We start from the raw sequence: 24473 nt of genomic DNA, 5'->3' as shown, positions 1-24473 counted from the left end.
TGAAATGTTTTTTGAAAACATACTATTGTTTTTAATTATAATGAAGATGCATTTGGATATAGTTATAAATATGAAACTAGATAACTATTGTGTATTTGTATTTTACCTTGACAATAAAGTGACATTTAGTAAATAGTTCATGATGCTTAGGGTCATATTTCAATATATGGACTGGCTGGTTTCCCAGGGAAACTATCTATTTCAAGGCATAGCTGAGGTCCATTGAATTTTTTGGGGCAACCAACTGTTATTTGACTTTTAGAGTGTCATGAGCTATTTACTAAATTATACTTTTTAAAATGAAGACAAGAATATGAATAACTTACTGAATTATGACATCATGTTCTTAATTTGATATTTAGGTGGTCCATTTAAGGAGATAGACCTAGGGTAAAGAATATAACTCTCAAAATCAATGATATGTTTGTTTATAGATGGATTAAAAATGGTGAATAGGCGAATACAAACAATCAAATGATTTGTATGAGTTGTGTCCCTTACCCTAAGTCTACCTCCTTAACATTATATAGACACAATATATCTAAGACAGTAAATGAATAAAAAAGTATGATATTGTTTATACAGTTACAGAGTACAAAGATAGTTGGATTAAAACCATGTAAGTTAGTGCCTTTTTCCATTATAACTTTGATTTTGATGCAGTCATTCATAAATGTTTATTATCATATAAAACAAGCATCATTGTGTAATTAGTCAATCATGCTACTACGTGTAATCAGCATTATTGAATTCTTACTTATGTGTTTATTATCTGTCATTGTCATTATTTTGTTCATCTATATGTGTGTTCATGGAAGTATCACCACAAAAACAATGTGGAAAATTTGTATGGACAAGAAATTCAATGAAATTAGTGCATTAAATTGAATTTTTTCAATTTTTTTAAAATGAAAAGGGAATAGTTTTTGTATGATCTTGACCAAGAAAAAACATTTATTTTCATGTGTTTTTATATGCCCAAAAATGTGTATTTCTATCTTGGTCAATATTGTTTAATACATATGATGATGATATATGTTGAAATTTGTTCCTGCTTATGCTATAATCTTTCTTTAAATTTGTTAGTTCTTGACTTCTGCTATTGTTGATAAACATTTTATGTGTAATTCTCAGATTCAAATATTTTAATACAGTCTCACCACAAACAAACATACATATTAAAAATCTACAAATAACAAGTAAAACTTTAGAATTGTATGTACCAATCTAAACAGGTTTATATGAGACTGACGATTGGAAGACATAAGTGTATTCTATATACAAACTATATGTATTACAATTATGAAATAGAATTTAATTCTCAAGAAGAAATGTTGGCTATGTATTGTATTTATACATCACTGCCAGAATCATATCAAAATTTCATATTTATTTCTTGAATATTTTTTGCCCTAGATGCTATCCAAAAACAAAAATGGCAATTGTCTTTTAAAGTATTATTTTTTATCATGATTTTTAAGTTAGGTACAAGTATTTTGGCAATATTTTATATTTTAAATTTTCTAATGGTTGTTCCCAAAATCTTTTATATAATTATATTCTTGTTAGTTTGTTAAGTGAACGTGTTGATTGTATTATTCCATGGTTAATGAGGATACCACAGTTCTACAATGTCTGTATAGTGTTGATATGTTGTTTTAGTACTACATTGTAATTACATTCATTGTAATATGTGTTGTTGTATTTCATTATTTCCATCAATAATTTATATATAAAACTAAATAAACTTAGAGATGTTATATATTATACTGGCATTGTTTGTCTGTGTCAGGTTTTCATCCATTAATGCAATGGTTGTCATTTTTTCTAGTTCTTGCTTTAATCCTGCTGTTTAATGGGGAAGGGGAATTCAGTGGCAGCAGGGTTCCAATGGTAATAAAAAAGTATTAACGACTATACAAAGAAAATAGACACAATTAACAACATGAAATAACCAAAATAACACTGACATTGACACCTGGTCCTGACTACAAATCTGGGAGCATGGACGAGGTGCACTGGTACTTTTGAAATAAAAACCTGGGTCTGACTACAAATCTGGGAGCATGGACCAGATGCACTGGTACTTTTGAAACAAAAGCCTGGTCCTGACTACAAATAGGGGAGCATGGACCAGGCACACTGGTACTTTTGAAACAAAAGCCTGGTCCTGACTACAAATCGAGGAGCATGGACCAGGCACACTGCTACTTTTGAAACAAAAGCCTGGTCCTGACTACAAATTGAGGAGCATGGACCAGGCACACTGCTACTTTTGAAACAAAAGCCTGGTCCTGACTACAAATTGGGGAGCATGGACCAGGCACTTTGGTACTTTAGAAACAAAAGCCTGGTCCTGACTACAAGTCAGGGAGCATGCACCAGGTGCACTGGTACTTCTAAAACAAAAGCCTGGTCCTGACTACAAATCTGGGATCATGGTCCAGGCACACTGGTACTATTGAAACAAAACCTGGTCTAGACTACAAATCGGGGAGTATGGACCAGGCACTTTGGTACTTTTGAAACAAAAACCTACTCCTGACTACAAATCGGGGAGCATGGACCAGGCACACTGGTACTTAAAGTGTCCTCTGCTTTTCTAGTTTAGAAATACCCGTCGAGTTGATTCTTAGAGGTAGATGCTATCCCCATAAAGATTACGTCATCTATAAGACAAAATCTGAGATCAAAGCTCCTTGTTTTTGGTAAATCCAGCTTCAAAGTCAGGCTCATAAGAGTGACGTAATAGGTCAAACGAAACTATATTTCCTGTAGGGATTTGGGTTGAAGTGTATGTCTTGTTACTTGTAGTATTTTCTACATTCAACTGATTATGATGTAGCATTGGCACTCATTGACTTACTTATAGCGTTCAGCCGTTTCAAAATTGAGAACCTCAAAGCTTTAACCCACTCTGACAATAAATCAATGTCTTTGTTCATTTGTTGGCATAGTCCTCCATAGCATCCAGTTTGTGTTGACATATACCGGAGCTAATTTAAAATTATTGATCTCATTTATTGCATGATGTGTACGGTATTCGAACTCTTGGCAAGGACTTGGGTTTCTACGCTGTCTAGATCCCCGAAAATAAAGTTGTGGCCAAAACAGTTAGTTTAGTGTTAAAATCCTCAGTCTTGAGGTTCTGCATTACCCTTTTGTAGTTGAAAATTTTGGATGAAATTGTTGTGAACAATAGGAATATAAAATAATAGATATGAAATTGTTCTTTAAAATACGGCGAAATCTTGCCCGTGATGGTTTTATGATAGGGGATGTTAGTCAAATTAATGGCAAGTGTGCTTTTGATGACTATTGAAGTGGTAGGAATTAACTTGTCTCTTCTCCGAATAATGGGCACAAGTTTATAAAGTGGTGACGTACATGTACACTGTATACTGGAGTGATAAGAGTTGCTTTGTAAAGAGAACGAGATGTCAAGAGAGACTCAAGTGCGAATGTGATAAAATCTACGAGATTTTTGTATGAACAGATGAAGACCACGTATCGAGACATTATGCATCTTGGGCGATGTTTTGCGACCCATCCGTCTCGAATTGTTGTTACAAGTTCATAAATTGACGTGGTTGACTTAATAGATTTCCTTTACTTCTGATATTTCCAATTTTCCATATATTTTTAACGTATTTGTAAGTATTTATGAAGGTTATACTGTAAGTGGCGATTTTTCAACAACAAAAAGTGATGCGATATGAATAAATCGAAGACTGAAAGAACGCCTTTGTAATATCTTTTATTTTCATATTAATATTCAAAAGTAAAATATTTAACTTTTCTATATAAATTTTGAGATAGGGTTAAAAGGGCTCTGACTTTTTTTCAATAACGTCACAGAGCAAGCTTCGCCGTTTTTATGCTGAAAGGAATTAAAATTTAAAGGCTAGGAACATAATATAGAAAGGCATTGATCTGAAAAAAGGCACTTAATATTAATGTTTAAATACCAGTTCTACTTCACTGGTTGTAGTAAATATTTTCATTCTAGTAATTACTTAATTTGGAATGTCGTTCTTCAGGACGTACTCGTAAGTATTTACAAAGTTTTAAACATAAGCAGGAAGTACTATGAATATTTGTTAAAATAAAACGAAAAATATTGAAAATGGTCCACCATATTTCCTAAATAAATTAAGATTAACAACGAAACTTGAGGATTTTTCAATTGATTGAGACTTCTTCACGCCCCGACATTTGATTATCATTTTTAGGTTTAATATTTTTGTGAAAATAAGATAATCAGTCATTGATATCATACAGATTTATAGACTGAATTTTGTATCATTTTGAATGTACCCAAAATGTCACGAGAATAGGTATGGTGTAAATGTCAAAGATACAAACACTCCATCGGGATGAAAATGTCAACCCAAGACCAATGAACGACAAGAAAACCCTTACACCACAGGGCAGGATGCATCTGGCCCAAACCATCATCATACACAGGTACAGCGAAAGTGTTGCCCTTATATACTCAAGTAACATAAAAACAAACTAAAGGTGAAAGTGAAACAAGACATACAGAGACCAAAATTCCTGACTTGGAACAGGCGCAAAAAGTGTGGCGAGGTAAAAGTACTTTGGCGTGATCATAACCCCCCCCTTAAAAATTACACAGATGTACAAACTATACCTCTTACGAATGAGCATATTCAATGGTTTAGTTAACTTATTGGGTGAGAATCCAGCTTTCTGTGCTCTGTGTAGAATATTACCAGAAAAGAAAGGATGACAGATGCGTATTAATCTTGTACAAGTTTCTTGTATCGGTTGAACAATTTTTTTGTTTTTACGCTCTGGTGATATCGAAAACCTTTATCTCGGTTATATAAAGATTCCTTTCATTAAAATCCGAAACATTGTGACAATTACGAGCAAACCGAACCATTTGTGATTTGTAAACACCATATGATGGTTACAAGGGGATATTACCATCTAAAAACGGATAGTTGACAATAGGGAATGAAAAATCATCCCTTTTATTGTAAAATTTAGTGTAAAGTCTACCATTATCGATATGATTACTAAGATCAAGAAACATACATTCTTTATCATCAATATTTGTTTCATTCAAAGACAGTACATTTTGTACTACGGGATATATATCTTTAGTATAAATATTTAAGTCATCGGTAATTAGAGCCAAAATATTGTCCAAATATCTCAAGATGTTATTAAAATATTCTGCCAAATGTTGTTTTGAAGGGTCTTTTTATTTCAGTCATAAATTGTGATTCTTAACAGTACAGAAAGTGGTCTGCAGTAAGTGTCGCACATTTTGTCCCCACAGGAATTCCAATAACTTGACGATAAATGGTTTCGCCAAAGTGTACGCAAATGTCTAACAGGAATTCGAGTGCTGTAAGTATATTAAAAGAAGTCAAATTAAGGTAGTTTTTAACAAAATTTTGTTACTAAAAGTGATCTAAAAGAATTCGAACAAATATATTCACATCCCGAAATGACCATTTGATAAGATGTGGGAATTTTCGTTTTACCAGATTATGTGGAAGTGTATTGTATAAAGGTGAAAAAGTCAAAACTTTGAACATATTCGAAAGATCCCACTTGGGCATGTAATTTATCAAGTACTTCAAGCAAGTTTGTAGAATTCCAAAGAGATTTTCAAAAAAATATATATGACTTGAAGAAGAAATGAATCTATATTTATGATGTGGTTTGTGAAGTTTTGGAAGCCAGTACATAGTAGGAACTTCCATGCTACTGGTCTCAGCTTGTAAAAAGGTAGCGACAAGTTCGTGTTTGTTCACAATTTCATTTCCTGAAAATTTGGTCAGTTGGAATGTTGGAGAATTCGTAATTTGTTTATGTAGAATTTCAATATAAAATTTACGACAAATAACAATAATACCGTTTGCAGCTTTATTAGCAGGAACAAAAACAAATTCCTTGCTGAGCTCTTTCAATTTGTTTTCTATTGGGGAAATACGGTTTTGATGTTCTTTATTAGGAGTAAAGTGTTCCTCGAAATGTTTTATTCGGATGGCAACTATTTTTATAACTGTAAATATTTTTTTGCCTATTTTCTCACGTTTTATCCATTTTATACAATACGAATGGAGTGAGTCTTGGATGATGTTTATTCGAATTGATAGTGGATGGATGACGATACTTAGGTCCTTTTTGAAGAAAATTTTTCAACTATCGGTCTCTAACGACTTTCAGATTACCTGTATAAATAAAATGGGAACTGGACCAAAAATATATTTTTAGTTACTTCAATTTCAAGATATTGGCATATTTTCCTTAATTTTTATAATTTGTTTCATGTTTTTGACTGCTGGACGAAATTTTATTACAATCCCCTAGAATAGTGTTTAATCTAGTGACTGACATTGAAAATAGTTTGGTTAAGAGTTGACGACGTCCATTGTTTTTAGAAATTGTAATGAGGGTTCAAACCGTAGAATTGTTATTTCGATGTTTCTGTTTTTCGATCCTACCACGACACTTGTTACTCCCGTAGTGGCTTGAATTTATTGTGGATCCTCAAGCCAAAATTATCACAATAATACAATAGCATCAAAACCCTTTATACTTCTATTCCCCATACTTAGTTAAATCCCGACTGAAAAATATTAAACATCGTTTTTACTCACAAAAAGACAGTAAGACTAGATACAGATTTTATACAATACGAATGTAGTACTTGGTAGAGATTCCTCATACTTTGTAATAAAAACTATTCCAAATCATCTTCCAAATATAGCGGAGAACATGTTTTCAAAATACTGGCATTTTTGATCGACAACATATTTATTCATTGTGATGACGCTTTTTTGAACAAATGGTCGGCATTCCAATTTGAACAAATTATGCTCCTCTACCCGCTGACCAATGTCTTCGCTCTTATGAGGCTGACATTATAACTTATCTTATCCAAAGATAGGAACATTGTACAGCCAGATCCTTTGATCTCAGTTGCCGCTATAAGGATGACATGTTATCGTTAAACAATCCTAGTTTCCGGGGTTTTACATCGCATCTGCCCCAAAGAGATAAATGATACATTTGTACTACAGATACTGTGGTGAAGTCAGCCTCATGTCTTGACCTAAACCTTGATATAGATGGAAAAGGAAAACTATTCACTAAACTATACGACAAACACGATAACTTTTTGTCCCGTGTTGTCAACTTTCCTTTCATCTGTGGCAACATTCCTTCAGCACCTGCGTTTGGAGCTTTCATATCACAACTCATACTTTATGCTAGAGCTTTCCGTTATAACACAGATTTTTTGTATCGCGCTAGACTTCTTACAATCAGGCTTCTGGAACCGGGTTATGTTGCAACAAGATTGAAGTGATCACTACAGAAGTTTTATGGTCGTCATCATGAATTCGTGGGTTATTACAGTGTATCCGTTTACACCCTGGAAACCGATCTGTTCAACGTGTCAGAGTTTTCCTTTCCTCTTTTTTCTGCCCCGATTCTAATTGAATCAGAATTATGATTGAAAATGGTGTAGGTCCAATTGGCGACAGTTTTTGTTTCTGAAAGTAGAAACGACAGAATGAGAGAGTGGATGAACATCTTTTGCAAGCCAAAGTCTGCTGAAAGGCCATGCAAAAGTTCATTTTCCTGTCGAATTTGTGTGTCCGTTTTGCCCAATTTCAGGTTATTGTGACAGTGTCATGTATAATCGTGAACTTGCCGTACTTGCTGCATTTAATCAAAAGTAAGATTGTTAATTTTTGTTGTCTCGTGAAGAAAACACGAAGGAGACACGACGCTGCACGTTTGTCATAGGAAGAGGGCTCGGTTGTGTTAAACCATTGCAATGTTGTCATTTAACTGTCTGAGTTAGACCGCAGGGTTGGCAGTTCTTTGGACGGCCGAAACTGGGTAAGCGGGTCATGATAACGTATCCTTCAAAATATTTTGATGAAAGCAACATATCAATAACCAGGAAACCCTGATGTCGCTTCCATGAAATATAAAAGACCGGGACTACCGCATAAGGCATCAGAACCAATAAATACTGTGACAACTGGCTCAACAGCGCCATTCCATAAATGCATGATGTCAAGATTTTAATAATTTTGCTGTACTCCGTAACAATTATTTATCAATTTATTAAACGAAAATTTCTCACCCCAGCACAACAACTGTTTGACAGGAAGTTCTTCTAAAAGATTGTCAAGGAACATTCCATCGAATCAGTTTAGGAAAACTAGAAGATAACTAATACTAAATTTTCGCATTCTGTAAATTACTCCTTTTTTATATAAACGAATTGTTGTGGAGCTGTAGAATTAAAATGTCAAATCTCAAAATCTTCTTACTACCAAGGTGTTGTTGCTGCGGAACAAGTCATCATTTTAAAATTTTACACTCGACGTCATGAACTCGTTGGTCAATATGGTGCGAGAGTAATCAAGGGAACCAAGGATATAGCGGTAATCAAAAGAATGTAATCCAGGGACAAGACCAGACATGGAAAACAGACATAGACAACAAAGAACATAGAGTAACTAAAATCATACAAAGTAACAAAAGCAAATGAGCAACTCAGACTACACTTAAAACTGGGAGCATGGACCAGGTGCACCGATAAGTTAAGAATCCTCTGCCTTTCTAGAAACACCCGCTGGGTTGCTCATAAAAAGTCAAGTCTGGGGTAGACGAAAGAGGAAAGGAAAACTACGACACGTTGAACAAATCAGTTTTCATGGCACAAATGGATACACCGTAACGATCCACGAGTTCATGATGACGGCCATACTACTTTGGTAGTGATGACTTCAATCTTGTAGCAACATAACCCTGCCCCAGAAGCCTATTTGTTAGAATTCTAGCGCGATACAAAAAGTCTGCGTAATCTCGGCAAGCTCTGGCATAACGTATGAGTGATATGAACACTCCATACGCAAGTGCTGAAGGAATGTTGACACAGATGAAAGGAAAGTTGACAATTTTGAATAAAAAGTCATCATGTTTGTCGTAAAGTTTGGTCAATAGTTTTCCTTTACCATCGATTTCTAAGTGTAGGTCAAGATATGAGGCTGACTTTACAACAAGAGAATACACTTGTTCACAATAACTTAGTTTTAATCGAATTTGAATCATATGGACATTTCGATGCGTGTTTAAAGGAGTCCTACTGGCGCATATTTACTACACTCCTAAATTTCAGCGGAGTCCGGATTGCTCATTCTTACGTTAGTTTCTGTATGTGTAGTATATCTGTGCTATAGATAGTGATTTGCCTGATTGTTTGGTTTTGTCCTGTCCGGATGTAATGGATATCCTGTTTTCCTCTCTAGTCGTGGTAAAATGATTCCAGTGTACAGTTCCATACTACTGTAACATATTTGGTATGTTAAAAAGTCCTTAAGGTTTGGTGTGGGACTTCGAAACTTTTAAACTAGTATAAGCAAGGATAAAGGATACTAAAATACAGTCTGAAAATATTTTGACAATGATTTATTATCTAATCTCGCATACTCTGTGTTTTGTTGAGGTATATTCTTTATTTTGTTTATAATTCTTTGATCAAATTGTTGCATTCTTTCTTATTACCGGGTATTGTCGTGTATCATCGAGAAATGATTGAGAAATGATGCATTTTTTATATGACAATGTCGATTTTGTTTGGATATTGGTGGAGACTCCCCTTTAACAAATTGTGCTTAGACTGATACATGGCGGAAGGGTATGACCTGCTGTTTGCTTTTATTCAAAAATGGTATTTAATTTCTGCTGATTGTAAGATAGTTCTCAGGTTCTAGCTGTTGGGAAGAAAACTTGTGAAAAAAGGTAAGAATCATGCAAAATATGATTCATGGCTAGAAAGCCTTCATATTTTTATTTTTGATATTTTGTTTAAAATGTTATGGTTAACCGAAATTGACACATGGCTTTTCATTTAACTCATACTCTTAGGAGATAAAAATTATATACAATGTACTGTATAATTCAAAATAAAGAGAGATAACTCTGTAAATGACACTAAACCACAATAGAAACTATTGGATTTTCAATGTGGATTATTTCCTAAGAGCAGACAGATTGGAATGAAGGATACATTTTATCATATTAACCCACAAAACAACTTAATAACAAAAATAAAAATGTGTAGCCTCTTTTTTTCGGTATTACATAATTTGCATGATTCTTACTAAGACTGCTACTTAATAACACAGATTATCGAGTGAATTAACAGTGGAACCTCTTGGTATAGACTATAAACATAGTTTAAATGTACACATAGGAAAAATATATAAGAATGCAACTCGGCAGCTAAACGTTTGGAAACGTTTGGGTACATGTTTAAATAGGATAACTAAGTGAAAGTTTCACACTGTTTTTCTTATTAACTTTGATATCTGCCCATTGGCAAGGTATCTTTCTTCTGAGACAAACAATAAAAATGTGCAGGAGAGAGCACATAAATTTTTGTATGAGGACCATTCAAACTCATACGAAACACTCTTGGAAAAGGCTAAGAAGCCCACCCTCCCTATATATCAGAAGACAAAAATCAATGGCAATTGAAACTTTCAAAATAATAAATAACCTTTCTCCTACTTGCCTACAGGACCTGCTTAAAATTAAAGATCAAAAATATTCTTTCAGATACAGCAATATTTTGGATCGTCCACTGCTGAGATCTTCACATTGTGGTAAGAAAAGTTTTCGCTTTGCTGCTGTAACCTTATGGAACAGCATTCCGAACCACTTCAGGACTGGAAACAGCTTTTCTAAACTTAAGAGCTTGATCCCGTCCTGGAACGGTTTGGAATGTGCAAGTAGTTTTTTTATTTCTAAATTTAGTGCTGTTTTTCTACTTACCTTGTATGCATGTAGCCTTGCTGCTTTCTATGTTTATAACGTCTTGCTAACACTGTATTTTATTTTTATATGCATGTACAGTAGGCCGAAGACCATTGTTGCTATGTTTTACATGTATATGTCGCGAAATTCAAAATTGCCATCGGAAGTATTAACTTCGGGACGATGCGCATGACGACCTACATCAGTGATCGTTATGAATTTTAATCAATAATTAGATTACAATTACAAAATACATCACTCCATATTCAATGTTATTGTAATGTAAAAAGAGGTTGTAAATTTGAATTGGTGTTGAAAGCTTCGTTAATCTTGATTTATTTCTTCTTTATAGACAGTCCAACGTTATGTACCGTATTGCGGGCAAATTTTGCAGATTTTATTTGTCCGTCTTAATTCGTCAAAATTATTTCCGCAAAATATCTACTCTGGGAAACTTACCTACCTAGTGCACCAAATAGCACCCGCCAAAATTAGAAATGCCATAAGTTTCGTATATTTTTTGGTTTTAAAATCGTGAAATTCGCCAAAATATTCCTCCATACGGTATATAAAGGTTATCCAGAAAGTATTAATTCCAAATAAGTTATGTGAGAAAAGATGGCAACTGGCCATAACCAAGATCCAATAGAGGACTACCCACTGTATGAGTTGGAGGATAATTCAGGTATACAATTAATTAAACTAAATTTTTAGCACATATGTTAGTCATATAAAATTATATCACATTCAAATATATCATTGCTGTTCCTTTATCGAAGCAGTTATGAAAAGTTAATTGATGTATATTGTATTTAAGCCCATCTAGCCATAGGCCATGTAAGCTGTTGATATCTTTTGGCGTCCGTCACCTCGTTAACATTTTTCTATACTGTTCTTCTCTGAAACTACAATAAGAACCATATTTGGTATATATGTCCCCTTTGGTATTCTGCATAGAACTAATGTGTGGATTTCTTATCCGTCGAAAAAACGTGACCTTCCTAAGTCTTCTATTGAACCAAAATTTTTGGACATCTACTTATTAGAGTTATTGCCCCTGAAAGGCAAAAAAATGGATCAGGTGAGCGATTCAGGCACCTGGGAGCCTCTTGTTAGAAAATCAAATCTCGAAAATAAAAATTTACATTAGCAGAGCTGTTATGTCATTTGCTGCATTTTTTCATCAAAAGCACGAACATGCGTAACGCCCAACTGCAACTATAATATAACTGACGACAGTTCAATCAAGTGAACGTTTGGAAGTTTTATATTGTAAATTCAGAAATTATTGCGATGTTTTTATTATTATGTGACAGACTCAAAATCGAAAAAATAAAATCTTCCATTATGGAAATTATAACATCATTTACGTGGATTTGTTTTTAAATCGTAAAAATTAAAACCGCCTTATTGACATAATCGCAATAACGCAATATATTTTGCATTTACATTACATAACATAACTGAAAAAATGTACACTGAACACATTCATCTACATCTGTATCACCCAATTGTCATTTTTTCAGAAAATATTATACATAAAAATTGTCTTCGTTCCTGACACTCCGCCGGATTCTTGCATTCTTACTCTGTTCTTGTATAATTAAACATCTAATGCAAATACAAATAAAACATTTAAGAAGTATATGGCTAACTAAAATGTTTGAAGACTGCATTTTAAAGGATTTTTTTCCAACCTTCTTTTTATTATTTACATATGAAACTTAAACAAAGAACCAATCATATTTTTAAACAAAACCATTGATTACTACAGTGTATAAAGAAGATAAAAGACGAAGAATATCCTTTCGTACATTTACTTCAGACACTCCACCTTTGGAAGGAATTAAGCGGACAGCTTCTTTGATATCAACCCGCACAAGTTTAACAAGAATTCAAGAACATGACAGTGGTTTGTGAAAATTACTTGTCTGATACATGTCGTATTTTATTATTAATTGCAATCACACACAGGCACATTTTTACATATAGATATAACACTGGGTTACCCATGGCCCCCTTTAGAAACAAACATATATAGATATAGCATTGGGTTACCCATGGTCCCCTATAGGAACTTACATATAGATATAACATTGGGTTGCCCATGGTCTCCTATAGGAACAAACATATAGATATAACATTGGGTGACCTTTGGTCCCCTATAGGAACATACATATAGATATAACACTGGGTTACCCAGATGCTTCTCACAAGTATCTAGATACATATCAAGTATCTAGATTCTTCCCACAAGTATCTAGATTCTTCCCACAAGTATCTAGATACTTTGCAAAAGCATCTAAATGCTTCCAAAAGTATTTAGATACTCGCAAAAATAATCTAGATGCTTCTCACAACTATCTAGATACATATCAAGTATCTAGATTCTTCCCACAAGTATCTAGATACCTCGCAAAAGCATTTAGGTGCAACTTCTCATAAGCATGTAGATGCGTTGCACAACTATCTAAATACTTCTCAACGGCATTTAGATGCTTCTGAAAAGTAAATAAATACTTTGCAAAAGAATATCGATGCTTCTCACAACTATCTAGATACTTATCGAAAGTATCTAGATACTTCTCACAAGTACTTTGCAAAATTATGTGGTGAAAAGTAACTAGGTGCTCGTGAAAAGTTTCTAGATAGTTTTGAGAAGTATCTAGAAGCCTTGAAAAGTAGTTTTGAGAACCACCTAGATTCTTGTGGGAAGAATCCAGATGCTTGTGCGAAGTATCTAGCATCTAGATACATGTGAGAAGTACCTAGATAGTTGTGAGAAATATCTAGATAGTTATGAGAAGCGTGTAGATGCTTGTGAGAAGTATCTAGATAGATTTGAGAAGTATCTAGATGATTGTGAAATGTATTTTTTACATTATTTGATTCAAAGTGTTTATCTAGATGTAATTAGTACAATCTGAGTGATGTCAATAAAATTATAATGCCTTTTGCCCAGGACTTAAAAGAACACTTTCATTTTTTCGATCAGATTTCTCTAATGTTTGAATTTGCAGCAAATATGAAATTTTACCTTTTTGGACCACTTTACAAAAGTCTTACCCCTACCAATCTTTGTCAGAACATACCTTTTTAGGCAAAAGACCGCCTGAAATATTACACAAAGCATTTCTAAACAGAATATAGACAACTCAGGGTACAACACTCCTAAACTAATGTAAAAATCAATAGCAGATAATTTGATTATAAAAAAAAACAGAGCATTGCAACCCTCGTTTGAGATAGACATTCAGAATGGCAAAACCTTGACATGTTGACAAATCTGAATCTGAATATCCTACAAATGAGAACTGTAACATTTACACTTAACATTAAATCATAATCTGAATTAATAACATGATTCCAGTGGTGAAAAATGTCATTGTGTGTGTAACCCCTCCCCCTTTTGTATGCAGCTCGTTTTTAGAGCGTAAGCAATACTTCTGTAGGCGCAAGAATCCAAAATTTAGCCTATACGGCGGATTCACTGTGTAAAGTTTCAAAATGTTATTCAGACTAATACAGCCAATAACAACCCAACCCGTGTCTAGACAACAGGACCTGTAAAGACATAAGATAGACATCTGATAAAAAATTTGTTAATTGTGATATAATTTTATTCTATCATTTTAAAATTATTGTGCATGCATAGCATAGCTTCACTTAGAGTAAAATAAAAGTGAATTAGAAAAAAAAGTTACAAATCAAAATGGAGCACATTATTTCATTCTGGTTATCAAAAAAGCAATACCTGATCATTCAGTTTTCAAGTCAATTTGTTTTAACATAGACACTTAAAACTTCCAAATAGTTCAAATTGGGGATCCTGAATAAGCCTATGTTATATCTATATGTATGTTCCAATAGGGGACCATGGGTACCCCAATGTTATATATATATATATATTTCTTTTATTAAAGAGGACCATGGGTAACCCATTGCTATATCTTATGTATGTTCCTATAGGGGACCATGGGTACCCCAATGTTAAATATATATATGTATGTTCCTATAAGGGACCATTGTTAACCCAATGTTATATCTATATGTGTGTTCCAATAGAGGACAATGGGTAACCCAATGTTATATCTAAATGTAGTGGGTTTTTTTTCTTATAGAGGACCATGTGTAACCCGGGATTATATCTATATGTATGTTCCTACAGAGGACCATGTGTAACCCAATATTATATCTATATGTATGTTCCTACAGGGGACCATGGGTAAACCAATGTTATATCTCATGTATGTTTCTATAGAGGACTATAGGTAACCCAATATTAAATGTATATGTATGTCACTACAGACGGCCATGGGTAACCCAATGTTATATGTATGTGTTTGTTCCCATGTGGGACCATTGGTAACCCAATATTATATCATATGTATGTTCCTACAGAAGACCATGGGAAACCGAGGATTATATCTATATGTATGTTCCTACAGAGGACCATGGGTAACCCAATATTTATACGTATGTTTCTACACAGAACCATAGGTAACCCAATGATATATCTACTTGTATGTTATTACAGAGGACCACGGGTAACCCAATAGTAAATCTATATGTATGTTCCTACAGAGAACCATATATATATAGAAAGGTCTGAAAAATTCCCAACGATGTTAGAACTGTCAAATTTGCGATGCAAATTTTTGGTTGTTCCCTCCGCGGGACTCGAACTCGTACCGCTGTGACATCTATGGCAACACCGCCTGCACAAAGTCCAGCGCCATTTGTGAACTACCCGAAATGCCATATAAGGGATTACAACTACCATTTATTTGTTTCATAAAAATAATAAAACTGTCCACTAATGATATACTAGTATACTGCATATTGCTTCATATAGAAACATCTGCTAGGCCAAGCCAGTGAAGCGATTTTACCTTCTTGCAGATTTTAACGAGTCTATGGACCTAGGGATGAATTAAGCCACCGAAACAACAACATCTAGCATAAATTGACGTTGCTTTGGACTTAAGAAACCTTTTAAAACTTCTTTCTAATCTGACAAATCTCATAGTTAAAGAACATTCCGACGACAGTTGTTTAAGACGGAGATAATCCTACCATTATCTCAAATGCCGAAGTTGTCATATTTGAGCCTAGGCTGTGTAACTCATACACTGATATCTGGTGACATGATATATTACTAATTCTTATTACATGACCCACAACAGCGCCTTTTATGATTTTATTGTCAAAAACCAATTAAATTTTATTATGTACACTTATTGATGTGCTTTTCGCGATCGACATCCCCGTCTTAACATATGTGTTATGTCTGCTATGTCTGCTATCAGTGGCCGTTCATGTCAAAATAGGGATATTTCTATCGGCTTACTTTTAATAAGTACCGGCTTACTTTTCAAAAGTAACGGCTTACATTTTGTTTTAGATATTAACCAATCCAATGTTCCGTTACATCTGAGCATTTTCTCACCTAAACCACGCGATAGCTTGAACGCCAGGGATCTGCCTATAAACTATGTCTGTCCCATCAGGAGGTTATTAATGATGCTTAGTGAAGACTTTAAAATTAGTAGCGTTTCCTTTTATTAAATAAACAATATCACTATATATTGTACATAAAATCGCTTGCCCACTTTGGGCATGTGACAGTTAAAAATTCAGCTATAAATAATTAAAAAGATCAAATTAAAGAAGCAATAGCAAACAATAAACAATTAATTGTATAATTATGAATCAGTCAAGTAAGGCTGACATGTAATAATTAATTCATTTTATTAGTAGCAATAAGGGCTATAATAATTGGTGCCTACATGTATGATGTATTGCATTAATTCAATTAACCATAATGGTATAAAATGTTGTCTCCTTTATTCAATCTATTATCCTGTTTATATCCTTACCCAAAAGTCTTAACATAGTCACCGCAAATTTCTTCTTTCTCTGTAAACCAACACAAATGATATATGTGAGGCTTTTGTTCAAATTCAAGTAGCAGAGATGACGACGATAGGAGTTTAAAGACCTGTATATACCCCAGTGACTCTGTATGGTCGACCCTTTATCCCGCTTTAATATTGTAATTTATAGTTTAAATATATTATATAATTTGGAAGATTGAAATTGATAACCTAACAAAATAAAGAAAGAAAAAAATATGTATACTAATGAAACTATAACGAACTAAGTGATAATACAAAATATACAAAAATCATAAAAAAGTTAAAGAAAAATAAATGTTTAACGTACGAGGAAAAGCAAGACCAGGTGCCGTAAACCAAGTGAGAAATTTGGAAATAAAAAAAAATACACCAAAGGTTGATAGGGGGTCGTTTTGGGAAAGAAAAAAATGAACTGTAGATGCGCGTTATTGATAGCCATGAGGTTTGTTTAATCTTAACTCTCGCATAGAAGAAAGCGCGTGTTTAATTATGGGTTCACACCTTTGATACGATCGATTTGATTGGCTACACATCTCTGTAAACTCTGTCAAAAGTATCGGCATACTTTTGAAAAGTAAGCCGATACTTTTGAAAAGTATGCCGTTACTTTTTTCACTATGCATAAAGTTTTTGTATCGGCTTACTTTTGAAAAGTATGCCGATACTTTTGATAAGTATGCCGATGCTTTTGACAAGTATGCTGATACTTTTGACAAGTAAGCCGATACTTTTGAAAAGTAAGCCGGTACTTGTTATAACATTGACATGTATACTGTCAGATCTACTTGAGGCGAAAGTTGAATATACACTACTGAGCCATATCATAAGTAAAATTCAAGAAATTGTATCACACTTGGTATAGGGAATTTCTAGTGATTGTTTGAAAGATTTTTAAAAACTTTTGCTTAGTCTTTGTCATTTGTTAACATCTTATATTTCAGACACAGATTACAACGTATCTCTTTGTAGTCTCATTAATCCCAGCACATCACAAAGATCAATCGGTAGGTATCCAAATGTGTAAGATTAGTAATAGACTTAGCAGTTTTTTTCACATTTAAGTAAATTTAGGTGTAAGACTGTGTTTTTGTTACAGTCAAACATGCGACTCTTGTGTAATATGTAAGAGAACAAAGTTAAAAATATTTTGATATTTTAAATAAAAGTATCTTAATTTAGCCAATTATCAACAGTCATACAAACATTAGATTTTTATGAAATTAAAAAAAAACTAGTTCAGAACCATAATTGTCATTACTGTTTGATAGCACAGATGTTTACTACGCATTCTAATGATGGTCATTTAATGTACCAGGATATATAATATTATGTTCATTACTCATCCGAAATTACTCGACCATTTCGGCTATACTTAAACCAGAAAATACGAATAGATCTCCTGTCCGACAGGAATTAGATGGTTAAATTCGCATTGATAACTGATCTCTACAATCGATTAATTTAAGACGGTCCATCACCACGATGTCAAGTGCACATGTTACTTGCATAACAAATTATAACATTACTTCCACAATAATGCTGGAAAACGGAAAAGTGACTTCTCTACGAATCAATTATCGGAAAAATTTTTAGATCCTGACTAAGACTAGAGCTAAAAACCTGCTTTATACATGCATCCAGAGTGAATCTTGGGTACATGTATGTCATGAATGAAGTGGTTATTTTGTTGAATTGACTAAGATAACTCACCAGTGGACTAACTAAGTGTCATATCTTAAAAAAAAACAATGATTTTTTTTGCCACCCATTTTGGCTCTAATTTTTTAAAATTAACAGCTGGCAAATTTTCTGGGGATAGAATTTTGGAAGCCAGAGCACCCCTATAATATCGTCCAACATGGCGGGGTACATATTGCAGGCTGCATCCAGTCTACAAGTTACATATCTATTGGCATTACAATTCCTTAAATGTAACCACATGGATACGAGAAAAGAAATCATGGTTATAGATGAAAACTGCTGGTTTGTACTATGTATCACATCCATCACGAATTATATCATATGTCATCTACCCTATTTATAAAATTTTGAAGTTTTCCAAATTTAAAAATACTGAGTACTACTTTATTTTTTATTATGATCTGCCTACATATTTGATTTAAATGCAGCTGATGAGCGGTTATTCCTGTAAACACATGTACGGCAAATCGAAATTTACAATGTTTTTTTTGTATTTAGACATATAGAGGCTATTTATTTATTTAAAAAGAAAAAAAGGAAAAGCCTACCTACCTACCCTATTTTTTTCAGACTCGAAACAGGAAACACACATATTTTTTTGTTTGGCCTTATGTGATCAGTAACTGTTTCTGAACAAGAAAGTAGACTGAATTCGGTGGGTTTTTGACATGCACGACTCACCTTCTGTCTGATCTTTAGACTGATAAATATTAAAAGTAACCTTTCATTGAATAACAGTTTTCTATATTTTGTTAGTCACGATAGGAAGTAGTGCTCAAACGTCAGTAGGCGACACGCATATCAGTAAGTAAATTAGATTTTAAAAAATTCACTGAATTATAATTCTAACTATTTATTTCCTATTACAAGGAAAATACAGCGTACTCACTCTATGAGGAAGCGTCCAGAGTCTGAAAGTATGAATTTTTTGTACACATGATTTGTAATAACATGAAAATGAAATTGGAAATACAGTTCGTTCCATCATGCTATACGATATATGAGAGTGTATTTTGATAATATTCTAATGCAAAATTTAAAGGCTATTAAATAATTGCACCGTTTTTAATCTGTTTTTGTCTTCTTTTACAATTCACAGCAAATGTTACCCTTCAAGGCAAAGCTTTAACAGCTTTAACAGGTAAACAATCTAACAGTTCTCTCTGAACTCTGTAATTGTATTCATATAGAAGACCGGGTTTGTTTGTTTGTTTGTTTGGTTGGTTGGTTGGTTATTTTTTGTTTTTGTTTTTTGTTTTTGTCAAAACATGGCAATATCATCTGTCGACTTAATCAGGCATATTTGTGAAATATGAAAAAGGATGCCTGAAAAACTTGTGGCAAACTGCGATGTAATTATAAAATACACAAAACTAATCAAAAATAATTGTTTAAAAGTTTTGCCTTTCATAACAAAAATGTATCAAACAGAGATGTTGTTCAGCAATTATTTATCTTTGATTTTTATTGAGCTCTATGCGCATTAAATATTCAGTTATTTATTAAATTGAATAAACTGTAAATACTTGATATTTTTTCTCGCGATTTAGGCACGACACAATCCATTCTTGATCAACACATACAAAAAAATGTATTCGCTAAGACAAAGTGGTTTGATGCAGCATTAAGAAAACTTGTAGGAAGTAAAAAAGTAATAATCCTTTCAAACTTTGGAGAAGGAAGAACAAGTTTAGGACTAGAACTGCTGCTAAAAATGAAGAAAGAAGATGACGAGGAATATGAAAAACAGGAACCAATGATAATAAGAACAGCGAATGAATGGAGATCGGCTATGAACAGTGAGGAAAACACAGCAGTCTTTTTAGATGACATATTTGGAAGATTGACCTTAAATAAAAAACGGTATTCCGAATGGGAAAGCATATTTCCAGATATTGAGGCATGCATTAGTGATGTTAACTCCTCTGTTTATCTCATTATAGCAATGAATAAGTACATTTTTCGTCAAATTAAAAACCGTTTGCGCCAAAATGAGTTGTTTTCTAATATTGATAGATGTGTCGTTGATATCTCTGATAATGATAGGGAAGACAGAGAACTCATTTTCACAAAACAATTAAATAACCCAAAAGGCAGACAAAGATACGAAATTACCACACATGATACAAGAATAACTGGAAATTCATCAATTATACAAATACATGAGAGAGATTTTCAGAACATACTTGACATCCCTAACACAATAGCGTTTCCTTCGTGTTGTTCACTATATGTAAACGACGAAACGTGTCAAGCCCAAGGAACTGAGTTCTTTAGAAGTCCTACAGAAGTTCTGTATCCAGATATTGAAACCTTATGTGAATCAGATACACATGCTTGCTTATTGTTATCATTAATTTTATTCGCAAAGACAGATATTACACCAGGTGATTTATTTAATAAGGACATGAACGCATCCCTTATTCAACACCTTGGAAAATTATGTTCTGTACGGAATGATGATTTTGAATATCTGTCTGGAAAGTTAGAGTGTAAAATGAAACACTTACGGGGTATCCTGGTAGAAAATACTTCGAACAAATTATCCTACATATCAAAAGCAATACAAGTGTCTATGATCAAAGTTTTTGGAACGATAAATATGAAATTCTTAATAGAAAAACTAGACTTTGAACTTCTAGTGAAACACACAACCTCCATCGAAATGAACGATCAGAAAGTTTGTATAGATGATTATCATTTTGATACTCTTGCACAAAGGTTTGTGCACGAAATTGGGAGCTGGACTTCTTCTAACAAAATAAAAGAGACCACTCAACTTATTGCAAACAGTGAAATAATGGAGAATGGTTCGTTTAGAGAACAATTTGTTGGCCATCTAGTCAGATTGAGGCATTATAAGAAAATAATTCAATGCAGAGAAGCTGATAAAACCGTTAATTTGATATCAGCCTTATTTCAGCAAAGGCAGTCTCTCTGTTATAAACTTGCCGAGGAAATAATGAAACAGATACCAGATATCGATAATGGTAGCTGCTGTAGGAGTAAAAATTCAAGCTGGTTTACAAAGGAAATTCATCGGTCCATTCTTCATGCCGTTGAACTAAAAGATTATGAAGCCTGTTCAATTCTCGCTCAACAGGAAGGAGATTTACCAAAAAGTCTGCAACAGGATATTGTTAACAAAGGAGATGGGCGTATATATGCCCACTTTAAACTAGGCAAAACATCAAATTCTCGGAATAGACAATTTGAACCCACTGAAACAACTTATATGAATCCAGTGCTTACTGGCCAAAGAAGTCCATCTCGATTGTTCCGACCTTATCAAAATATTTCAAGTAAAATGTGGTTTTAAAGCTACATAACCTTCTCTTCAAAATCTATAACAGGTTGTTTACGACATTTTCAGAAATGTTAGGGGATTTGATCTTTGTCACACAAATTGGTATTCTTATACTCATCTCTTATCTATGGTTTATTGCAGTTTTCTGCGATGTGATCGGGGAACAGCTGCTAGTACTGCAATATCCATGTTAATGTTAATAAACATGTTAGCTTATTGTAACTCAACAAATTTTGATACAATATCTCGTAAGCCTTGTGGTATGACGGTTTCCTCGTCATTTATTGAAGATCAATGGGTAGCATTGGGCTGACATTTTCATCTCAGTTGTCTTTTTTAAAATTTTTCTTTGTCTCTTTGACATTTACACCATACATAATATCGTTATATTTGATACGACTTAACTCCTTTTTTGAAAATAAGATCAAATCATTAGAATCTTTTAAAATATATTGGTTTTTAGATGAAGGGATAATCTAGGGGATTAATGTTCTAGTGGTTATTAAAAGGATGTAATCCAGGGACAAAGAACAGACATATACAACCAAGAACATAAAGTAACTAAAATAAAACATACAAAGTTACAAAAGAGAATGAGCAACTCGGACTCCACTAAAATCTGGGAGCATAGTACAGGTGCAAGCGTCCTCTGCTTTTCTAGAAACACCCCCGAGTTGCTCATAAAAAGGCAAGTCCGGGGTAGTCGAAAGAGGAAAGGAATACTATGACACGTTGAACAAATCAGTTTTCATGTTTTAGGGGTTTTGAAATGTAATTCTGAAAATTTAGATGGAACTATGTATATCGATTTTTAGGAAAAGGATTTCACGAAAAGAACCTACAGGATAAAACTGACTTCATAGTGGGATCTGACAAGTTAAAACCTTGTTTTGAGCAGACTGAAATAATCCTTTAACTGCTAGGGCGTGACCTCTCCTCCCTTGGACAAAATTAAGACGAGAAAAATTGGAAATAGTTTATAAAACAATTGAATTTTCTGACTATTTCAAAGCACAAAGAGTTTCAGTAGACACAGGGGTAGCAAAATCACGCAGAAACAGACAGGTATAGACCAAACTATTCTTAACAATTTGAGGAACGTATCAAAATTAAGGTTAATGGAAAGGACACATCACATGTCAAACATATCCCTTGTGATTTGACAAAATTATTGTTCTGGAAATTCAATCTAGAACTTTAAAGTACAAATACTAGAACATATAAGAAGAGAGAAAAAGAACAACAAACCCAATTTATAAACTTGGATAAGTTTCTTTTGTTCTATTAGACCCCATGCAGGTCCGGTGTCAAAAGAATAGGCCTGCAGCAGCGCTAAGCTTGTCGTAAAAGGCAACTACATAGTGCTCAGAAGAACCCTAGCCGGGGGCTAGGGCGCTCTGCCCACAGAGCAACTGGGTTTTGTGCCCCAGGTGTGGAATGGGGTACCCCTGGTGTGTAACATGCTGGGGTTGTCAGGCTATAACAAGGAAAACCTGACCACAAACCATAGCGGTGCACCGTGTTGGGAAAGATGCCACGTTCCTCGCACGTTAAAGAACCCTACTGTGGTATTCTCCCGGAGTAGGAACCATCGGGCTCCGCCACAGGAGGCTAAATTGCCAGACCCGACCCACCTCTCCCTATTTCCAATGGCAATCAAAATTTGTCGACCCCATTATCCTTGTGTCCTATCCCATTTTTCATTTCATCATTATTTCATGTTCATTTTATCCACTTCATGTTCATCGCCTGAATATAGCTGAAATATTGGTGCTCGGGCGCTAAACCCCAACAAAAAAACAAACAAAACTTTCGTTCTATTAAAAATTGAAAAAGTTGGAAAAACAAAAATGTTTTCCTTTTCTGCTAAACCACAATAAAAGCAGAATGATCACTACCGCACTTTTAGAAAGCACATATTTTTACCAATTACCAAGTTTTAGTACATTTTTGGAATATTTAATAATGCAATTTAGTGGTTACATAATATGTTCGATAAGCATTCAAATTCCTGATTTCAAGAAACCATACAAGAAAGCAAATGAAAGTATTTAACATAGAACTAGTTAATTAACGAATCAACTGAAAAAAATGTATGTATTATGTTAGATGAATCTATTTAATTTCCACTTGAACTATCTTTCCGTTACCTACAAGATATATAAAATTAAACTCATTATACTTCAACATCAAAGATCGAGACATTATTCAAACAATGACAACAAAAATTCTGAAAAGAATTAGCAGAAAAATACATGATTAAAAAGTCTCAACTGTCTCGTATTCTAAGTAAATATTAGTCATTGATTAGTCGCCGACTGACGTCTTAAGTCAAAAGGCGAAAAACGATTAAATGCGCTGACTAAGTCTAAAAAATAAGCTAAACGAAAACACTAAGGGGCTTACTATGTATAAATCAGGCAGATCCTATGATACTGGAGGAACAGGGTAAATATTATTCAACAGATATTTTTGTCAGTTAAAATGTATTGATATAGTAGTGATCATTCACTTTATTTTATTTTCTTTTGACTATGTATAAATGTTAACATGCAATTTTTCCAGTATTTTGGAAATATACCATTCATGGTTTTACCAAAACTGGGTTCTTGCAAATTCAGTGTAATGTATTAATGTTAGAACTTAAGTTTAGCTTTCACTTTGCGTGCAAGTCAGATTCAAGATATGAGGGGACCATGATGGTTATATTTCATAATTTGTGTATT

The 24473-nt window shown here is 33.7% G+C and overlaps 1 protein-coding gene across 4 annotated transcripts; it reads left to right on the top strand.

The window, feature by feature from the left end:
• The first annotated feature begins 3936 nt into the window (after nt 1-3936).
• LOC148604401 (uncharacterized) lies at nt 3937-21989 on the top strand. 4 transcript variants are annotated; one of them, XM_088548405.1, is made up of 9 exons: nt 3937-4049; nt 5243-5382; nt 10624-10670; nt 11174-11506; nt 12647-12733; nt 17681-17743; nt 19197-19244; nt 19540-19581; nt 19991-21989. In XM_088548405.1, the coding sequence occupies exons 4-9, from the start codon at nt 11440-11442 to the stop codon at nt 21757-21759; spliced, it is 2076 nt and encodes a 691-aa protein (XP_088404531.1). In that variant the 5' UTR covers nt 3937-4049; nt 5243-5382; nt 10624-10670; nt 11174-11439; the 3' UTR covers nt 21760-21989. The 4 variants fall into 4 exon arrangements, with proteins under 4 accessions (XP_088404531.1, XP_088404529.1, XP_088404530.1 ...); XM_088548403.1 differs by having other exon boundaries at nt 12596-12733; XM_088548404.1 differs by lacking the exon at nt 3937-4049 and adding an exon at nt 4093-4590 and having other exon boundaries at nt 12596-12733.
• Nucleotides 21990-24473: the final 2484 nt, after the last annotated feature.

This window comes from Perna viridis, chromosome 10, assembly GCF_037379345.1.
Source record: "Perna viridis isolate PV_CMFRI_1.1 ecotype Kerala chromosome 10, ASM3737934v1, whole genome shotgun sequence".
NCBI classification, from domain to species: domain Eukaryota; kingdom Metazoa; phylum Mollusca; class Bivalvia; order Mytilida; family Mytilidae; genus Perna; species Perna viridis.
This window is presented reverse-complemented; position numbering and strand designations above follow the sequence as displayed.